We start from the raw sequence: 9,094 nt of genomic DNA on the forward strand, positions 1-9,094 counted from the left end.
GGAAAATGCTAAATTCGGACATAGGCCTTATTCGGAATATCCAAATGGAAAATGCTGTTTACATGACCGGATTCGAATTCGGAATATTGTCATATTCTGAATAAGAGTGGAATATTAGTATGCATGTAAACGTACTCGCTGTTAGTGAGCATTTGGCAGACATGTACATATTATCATATATCATTACAGTTCTATTATCACCCACCTCTAACAGATGGAAGCTGGCCTTTCTCTGTCCCGGGGAGCTCGCCTTACCCACACCCTCCAGTCTCCGTGGGAGATAGCAAGCCAGTGGGTGGGCCCGAGAGAGGTGTACCCTGAGGAGACCCCAGAGCTGGCTGCTGTGCTCTCGTCCCTCAGCACTGCCAGGATAGAACGGGCAGATGTGGGCTATAAGGGCACGCAGCTCAAAGCCCTGCTGGTGCTGGACGGGGGACAGAAAGTGGTCTTCAAACCCAAGAGGTCAGATTTGTGAATAATGGGAGTACCGATTCCGATTTGATTCAATTCAGGGGCTTGCGACCGATAAGAGATAAAACCATAAGCCCCTTTAACACAATCGGTTACATTTATATACATTTACAAAAATCAACTAAAATATGATTTGACAATTTCATTACCAAGCTCTTCCAGACTTTTAAATTAAAACCAATCTACTCTTTTGAATAAAATGAATGAATATAAAGTGGGAATTTAAAAATAAAGGCGCACCTTAAAGATGGCGATATGTATCGATATTTTCTAGAGGTGTGACGAGATCTCGTCCTGCGATAAAACTTTACGATATTTCTCGTTGAGCTTAAAAGTTCTCGCGATATCAGTACACAATAAAATAAAAAATAGTGTTAAAATCTCGTCTTGTCTCATGCTCGTGAACCCAATCTCGTGTCTCGTCACACCCCTAATATTTTCACTTTGTATCGATAATATTGGATCGTTACATCGATATATCAATCCAGATCGATGTATCGTTACACCCCTAATATATTGTGCTTAAGAGTAACTCAGCTTTCTTATTTGTGTCCTGTCTACCCTTCCGTAGATATAGCAGAGACTACGTGGTCGAAGGCGAGCCATACGCAGGCTATGACAGACACAATGCAGAGGTGGCTGCTTTTCACCTGGACAGGTGTGTAAACATCATTATTGGAGAGTCTGAAATCCATCCTCTCTAATCTGTTATTGGAGCAGAGCTCCTGTGTGATAATGTTCTGGTATGGTGTCGTGTTGCTCCGTCCTCTCTGCAGGATCCTTGGGTTCAGGAGAGCACCTCTAGTGGTCGGGAGATACGTCAACGTGCGAACAGAGGTTAAACCTGTGGCCACAGACCAGCTGCTTAGTACCTTCCTAATGCAGGGTGAGTATCGGTCCACTCTTTTGTCTTTTCTCACACTTCTTTTCTAACTTTCTAGTAAGGTGTATTTTCGGACATCCCAGAATGAGAGTGTGGTCTTATTGTATGAATCAATTGCCTTTCTTTTGACTCATCTGAACACTTTCTTCCTAATTCTGTCCATCACTCTCCCGCTATGTCACACTCACTGTTCCGGTCTTTTTGTTTCGGGCTTTCTCTGTCAGCACACTAGACAAGGATATACTCTGCCAAGTCCTGTTTGGTGAGGGTGTGGCATCCGACAGTTAATACAGTATAATCCAAAAAGACGGTAGTATTAAAACCATAGAGTTCTTTTTCAGGCCTCTGCAGATTTAAAGAGATATTAATACTCTTCTTGCATTTTTTCATTATCATAGAGCAAAGATACATGAATGAAAATGTATTGCAAACTAATTACAGTAGGGCTGAACCCGAATATTTGACTTTTCGGATTTCAGTGTTTGTATTCGATTTTCTTTTTAACAATTCTGTCGAATGACAGAATCCTTAAAATGAATGCCTTTAAAGCTCTGGTAGGCACTTCATTTTCGGTGTTGTTGGGCAAAAAATCCATAATAATCTTTCAGCATATTGTAATCGAAAAAAAATTATGTATCCATGATGAATTAAATTAGTAGTTAGTGCAGTTGAAGTTATTTCATATCATTGTTCTTGGTATGCAGTTAGTATTAAATTTTTATTTTTTTATTTTTTTTTTTTCCCCAACCTGGACCTTATTTTCCTATGTTTTTCGTCTAAGTGACTGATGGGAACAACAATCTTTGACATTGGTCCAGTATTAGGCAAGACCGCTGCAGTCGGCAGCGGCGAAACAAGCTGTCCAGCTTGTATTTACCTTCACGAAAGTGCTCGTTTTGCCACTGACAGCGGCGGGGGGGAAGCGTGGGTTAATATGTGGATTAATACTGGGATGTCTACACAACTGTGTGAGTCGATTGACTTCAAAAAGTTCGCCACTTTACTCGAACCAAAGTTCAAAACACCTGTTCATGTCTTCTTTAGTCTGTTGGCTATTTAGGTTTTTTTCCTGGAACACGTCACTTACACATTTTGCACTTACTGCTGCATCTTGTGTAGATTGTTTACATATCTGTGCTCATCATCATATGTACATTGTTTGTACTGGTGTTATTGTTGAATACATTGTGAATACATATTTCTAAAATTGTATGATGTTTTTGTTGACACACAACACAATACTTTTTCTGACCTTTTTGAATCCCCTGACAAATAACCCATATTACAAAAAAGACTAAAACTAATAAAAACTAAACTAAAGCTAAGCATTTGCAAAAAATCTAAACTAAACTAGCAAACCCGCTTTAAAAACTAATTAAAACTAAACTGAATTTGAAAACAAAAAGTCAAAACGAAATAAAAATAAAAACTAATGAAAAATGCAAAACTATAATAACCTTGGTATAGAGCCAACATATTTTCACATGTAAATCTGTGAACTATGTGTATATTTCAAAACTAGAGTCGTGATGGTTGGAAAAGTGGAAAGACGACCCCATAGTTTTATTTTGTTTCTGTCGACTTTGAATGGAGTGTATTTTACGATGCTAAAATTACTATTTATTTACATGAAGTCTGGTGGGTTCGCGGATGTTTTTATGTTTAAAATAAGGATCTTACTCTTTAACAGAAAGGTTGATCTCCTTAGAAATCCTTTCCATAATGTTGTCAGACACTTAGAATATTAATCTGAGCCTGTCAGTGGCAAAACGAGCACTTTTGTGAAGGTAAATACAAGCTGGACAAGCGATCTTGCCTAATACTGGACCAAAGAGTCCAGTATTAGGCAAGGTCTAGGTTGAAAAAAAACGGTAGTTACCCTTGAAGTGACGAGGTTACATAAACATGCGTAATGGATTTGGAGTGGTTGGCTTTGTTAGTTTGGCAGGTGTTACCTGAAAAACCAGATCTCTGTGTACTCAACAAGTGTCACAGATGAATGTAGTGATAATAAAAAAAATGAGGTATCTTTTAGCCACTGTCAAAGGTAAATGTGGCCACTGCTCATCTCTGTTTCTGTTGGTGGGACTGATTCACCAGCTGTTCAAGCCACTGACATGTTTTAAGTAGGGCTGTCAAAATAATACTAATTAATCTGCGTTATTTTTTTTAACGCGTTATTTAAAAAAAAAAAAAAAATAACGCAGATTAATCCATTCCATATTGACGTTTGACCCGGAGCCGTTCTAGCCACCATTGGACTGTAAAATGAAGGAGGGAGACGAGAATGTTCTGCCTGGATCATTAATTGGAACATTTACTTGTAAAAAATCTTCTTCCTGCCAACCCTGGCTACCGAAATCTGGTGCCACTGATATGTCTGCACTTCTCTCTGATGCTCTGAAACACAAACGATGCTGCACATAACGCTAGTTAACACTATACTCGACAGCAGCTAACGTTAGCCTACCGCTAGCTAGTAGCTGGATTAAACACAGTTACAATGCTGACAGCTAACGCTAAACGGTGTAAAGTGTGACTGTGTTTTACTGTAGAGGATTCAACACCGGGATGTAACAATCTGCAGCTGCCGTCGGAGAAACAACACAGACGGTGCGTTCAATGAAACTGGTAAACTACAGCCTCCTGGTGCATTTGAAGTTATTGTAAATGTCCTTGTCCCATCTGGTGGTTGTTTTTGTCGTTCAACAGCGATTTACTAGTGAAATAAGTTATTGTTATACATTATTATTATTAAATCATTTAATTTTGACCATATGGCCTTAGCAATAAACAAGCCGTTTAGTAGAGTATCGCTCTGGTTTATTGGACAGACCTCGCTGTCAAAAGTTTCCATGTTGCTAATGTGAATCAAACCTTTTTAAGGCTGCATTGACAAACAGGAACCGTGTCCACATGTAGACATTCCCTCATAAATGATCATTATCTTCACTCAACTCCTATGAGAGTCTCACTAACATTCAAAGTTCAAAACGTTTGGCGGCATGTTGTAGGTAAGCAGTGAGCTCAGACCCTGACACAAGTAGCGATGACTGGCAACCCTTCTGTTTGCTCATCTTGCTTATAATCACGTTTATGGGTTCAGCTGCGATGTGAGTAATGTCTACTTTCTGTCTATCAAATGAACGAACAACATCAAACAGGCTCCTTGCCAAGTCATTTATTTCATAGCAAGAAAATAAGATGCATTTTGGATAAATAAATTGGATTTTGTTAGAGTTTATGCAAGTGACAGAAGAGCCTCCAAATGGTAAAATACTGTTTTAATACCATCGGAATTCTTTCTATTTCTTGACTCTTTTCACTCCATTATTGACTTTTTCTCTCAAAGATTTCAGCAGACGGCTTCCTCCTGTACCTGCATACAGTGCCACGTTTTCATGTGAACTGTTTATTTCTCTCTCTCTCTCGCTATCTCTCTATCTCTATCTATCTATCTCTCTATCTATCTATCTATCTATCTCTCTCTCTCGCTCTCTCTCTCTCTCTCTCACCAGGTAATAATACATGTTTTTATGGAAAGTGTTATTACTGTCGGGAGAGCGAGCCAGCGTGTGCAGAGGGAGAGATCATGGAGGGCTCGTTAACCCTTTGGCTGCCGGACGTCTGGCCTTTGCAGAAACACAGACACCCCTGGGGACGCACATACAGAGAGGGGAAACTGGCCAGGTGGGTGTCCAAGAACTAGTTTCAGTCAGGGAAAATCCTCTGACGTCGCTGTTGTTGTTGTTATTGACATTTTCTTTTCGAAGGAAATGGAAAGGTCTGCAGTTCAAAAGAGACTGACCTGTACTTGTAGTATAGTTTAAAACACCTATTTGGGAAATTTGAATACCACTCAGGGTCTTTTCCCTTAGTTTTGGAGAGGGTTTATGCACAAATGATATACACATATCATACACTGTGTGTCATATGCAGATGATACACATAATCTGCATATTAGTGACCTCATCGTGCTTAGTGGTTGTGTCGGTTACAGTCAGGGAGAGATCACTTAAAGCCATATAAATGAATTAGCCAAATAATCACAAACTCAATACAGAGTCATTGTATAGCCCAGTGTTTCTCAAATGGGGGTACGTGTACCCCTAGGGGTACTTTGAAGGGCTGCAGGGGGTACGTGAGATATTTAACAAAATGTTTAATAGTCACAAGACTTTTTTTTTTTTTTCCTACCAAAAATGTGACATTTGTGTCGCCTTCTTCGGACCTATTCTTGCCTTCCTTCCTTCCTTCTACTGTCCTACTTTTTACAAGTTTCTCGCTTTTTTCGAAGTTATGTCACTGTTTTTGAAGTTTTTGATACTATTTTCGGCCTATTCTTGCCTTAATTCCTTCCTACCATATTTCTTCCAAGGTTTTGTCTGTTTTACAGTTTTTGTCTTCTTTTCTCATTAGCATTTAAATGTTTTTTCAGTAACAAGGCTGTTGTTTAGTAAATCTATCGCTGACAGCGCTGTACTGTTCCTCTTTATATAGACTTTATATAGACTTTTTTTCTACCAAAAATGATTAGCGCTGGTCAGGGGTTACTTGGCTTAAAGACACAATTCAAAAGCGGTACATTATTGAAAAAAAGTTTGAGAACCACTGGTATAGCCTATTTTAAAATACAAATTAAATAAAAAAAGGGAGACAACTTTACTGAATTAGATTGAATAGAAAAACCTTCAACAAACAATTTGAAGAGATGCTGAGAGAAAAGTTTCAGTGCAATAGAGTCAATGTAACCATACCAACCAACCATCTCACTACAACTGGACTCTCACTCTGCAGCGAGCAGCGTCCTCCTGTCTGGTCCACATCTACTGACTCCCTGCACACAGCGGAGAGCGAAAGACCTCGCGCTGCTGGCGCGCAGAACGAGCAGATTAAGCATTGTACTTGAGTTCAGACTGAACTGGAGCTGTTCTTTCAAGTACAAGAAGTAATTACAAATAATAAAAACGGGCCCAAAAACTCTAAACGTTACCAGTTATGTTTTATTCCAGAGTATTTTGATAGAGCTACACTGAGCCAAAAGAGCAGGTTCCTGTGCGACCTTCTTTTCCCAACGAAACTGTGCTGTCATAACATAGTGATTACTCAGCTCCTGGGCTCCTCTGGTTCTGAACACAGTAGTTTAACTTTCTCTCTAACGCTGTGTGTGTGTGTGTGTTTTTTTTTTTTCCAGGTGGGAGTACGATGAGAGTTACTGCGAGGCGGTGAAGAAGATGCCTCCCTATGATGCAGGGCCGAGGCTGCTGGACGTCATCGACACGGCCATATTTGATTATCTGATTGGGAACGCTGACCGGCATCACTATGAGAGTTTCCAGGACGACGGCGGCGCCAGCATGCTCATCCTGCTCGACAACGCAAAGAGGCGAGTGATAACGTGGAGGATTTTAACAATCAAAAAAAGAAGAAGATGAATAAACACAATGATGAATAAATCAATAAATGAACAAAAACTAGTAGAAGTAAAAAGACAAAAGCCTAAAATTGTCATTTTCAACTATTTTCCAACACACCTTCTGAAGTTTTTCCATGTAATGGGAGGTCTAAATTGTTATGACATGAATTGGGTTCTCCTTACATAAACTTATTTTTGCTTACAGTAAATCAGCTAACTTTGCAGAATATTCACTTCATTGAGGAATTCACTGAGTCTACTTTATATCTGACTCATGATGAGCAGCTACTTCCATGAAGTGAGGATAGCGAGCCTTTAATCCCTCTTTGAAGTTATTTTGTTTGTGATGATCTGAACCAGCAGTGGAAAATGTTTGCATTTTTCAAGAATTAATCATAGATGGCCGGAAGAGGTTAAGTTTGGTATTCAAAGAACCCTTTGACCCCACACATAGTGTTTGAGTCATTTCCTAACTGACATTCCTGCCTGTCAGTTTCACATTATACGAGCATCAGGGCTGGACAGTAAACAGGAAACTGACCAAAACCAACATTGCCAGTCTCCCACCGACGTAATCTAAGCTACATCTGTGTGTTCATGAAGTGAATTACTTCAGACAGGCTGTTGTCTTCCGCTGTAATGCATCTAAAAGTAAATCAAAAAATCACATCTGACCCAAAGTAACAGCTGATTGTGTCCTTTGCGTTAGTTTATGCCAAACAGAGGAGCTCCCAGGCAAACTGCTATTTAACAAACACAATTCTCTGTCGATTTAGGCAACAGAAAGACAAACTCTCTCTTCTGGTTGACTTTGGTGAGTGGAGCGTGTCATAGACTCATTTGAAAGTGTGTTCTGGAGTGCATTATGCAGTCCTCTACAGTGCCTTGGCCAGTCGAGTGTGGCTAATGCATTTCGATGGCTTCTCCTAACCGCAGTGCAGACAGGCCCCTGGCTTCAGTTGCCTTACTTAAGTTTGTATTTGTAGTTGTTTTTTTTTTTAATATATATATATATATATATATATATGTTTTTATTGGGTTACAGCTTTGGGAACGCCGCTCTGGATGAGCGAAGTATCCTCGCACCACTCTATCAGTGCTGCATGTGAGTACTCAGGAAATCAAATCTCAATTCTTGATTTTTACTTACTTTTTACAGTGACATCTGTTTTCCCTTTCTCCGTCAGGGTTCGTGTGTCCACATGGAACAGGTTAAACCTACTGAGGGGTGGAGCTTTGAGTTCAGCGATGCGGCAGGCCCTGGCATTCGACCCCATCCACCCGGTCCTGGCTGAGCCACAACTCGCAGCCCTGGACCGGCGTCTGTCTGGAATCATAGCAACTGTCAAGCAGTGTATGGAGGCACAGGGCCCCGATAACGCTCTAATAGAGGACCGAATAAACCTCCCACACCCCTAGAAGTAAGGGACAGGAGAAAACGGTGCAACAGGAACAGCCAGGACTTTACCCCACACGTCTGGAGAAGAGGAGAGGGCCCTGGTGTGAAAGTGATGCAGAGTGAGTAAATGGATCGCCAGGGTGGAACAGAGACTGTGTATTTCTTCCACCCTGGTCCGTTTTTAATTTTTTTTATTTGTCACTCTGATAAGACTGACGTGGTCCTCTTAAAGGAATCGCTGGATTCAAATTGGTGTCACCTTCTACTATATAAACTTTTTCTCAGGACTGTTGTACACTATAGGACGGTATCAGCTGTAAGAAGCCCTCCCTCCCTCTACTACTCCTGCCTTGTGCCAAACGCTCCCTCCCAGTCCAGCTATTCCCTTCTCGACTAAGCAGGAAGATGTAGACACTCGGAGGAGCCGGAGGGAAGGTGAAAATGAGCCACCAACGTCTCGATGAAAGACAAAGCTGTTCGAAGCTTACAGTCAAAGACATTGAAAAGTAGATTCCTGTTGAATTAACAGGAAATGTAATCCATTTTAGAACTAAAAAATGTTTTTTTTTTTTTTTTTCTCCAAATGAAATTGAACTTTTACTGGAAGGAAAAGAGAATTAACTCAGCCCTTCCTCCATCATTGTGTACATATTTAACTAAGTAGTGACATAGAATCATGAGACGAAAGAATATACATTTGTGGATTATAATATTAAATAAAATTAAGTGTGCGTGTGTGTGTGTGTGTGTGTGTGTGTGTGTGTGTGTGTGTGTGTGTGTGTGTTTGCAAGGGTGGGTGTGTGAATGGAAAAGTGCCATATTGTGCCATAAATAAGAAAAGCTACTGACATAACAGGCTTGAAGGGAAGCAGAGGGTGGGGTGTGAATTCATCTTCATCATTAAACTATGATCTATTTAATTGTG

At 40.3% G+C, this 9,094-nt stretch overlaps 1 protein-coding gene across 1 annotated transcript in view; it reads left to right on the forward strand.

Moving 5' to 3' along the window:
• fam20b (FAM20B glycosaminoglycan xylosylkinase) overlaps positions 1-9,094 on the forward strand; it is a 17,735-nt gene extending 8,641 nt beyond the window's left edge. Inside the window, exons 3-9 of the mRNA XM_078259393.1 lie at positions 215-462; positions 1,043-1,129; positions 1,248-1,357; positions 4,873-5,044; positions 6,549-6,740; positions 7,816-7,875; positions 7,958-9,094. Of these exons, the coding sequence (XP_078115519.1) occupies positions 215-462; positions 1,043-1,129; positions 1,248-1,357; positions 4,873-5,044; positions 6,549-6,740; positions 7,816-7,875; positions 7,958-8,189 (1,101 nt within the window). The 3' untranslated portion in view covers positions 8,190-9,094. The remainder of the gene's footprint in view (positions 1-214; positions 463-1,042; positions 1,130-1,247; positions 1,358-4,872; positions 5,045-6,548; positions 6,741-7,815; positions 7,876-7,957) is intronic.

Source organism: Sander vitreus, chromosome 9, assembly GCF_031162955.1.
Source record: "Sander vitreus isolate 19-12246 chromosome 9, sanVit1, whole genome shotgun sequence".
NCBI classification, from domain to species: Eukaryota; Metazoa; Chordata; class Actinopteri; order Perciformes; family Percidae; genus Sander; species Sander vitreus.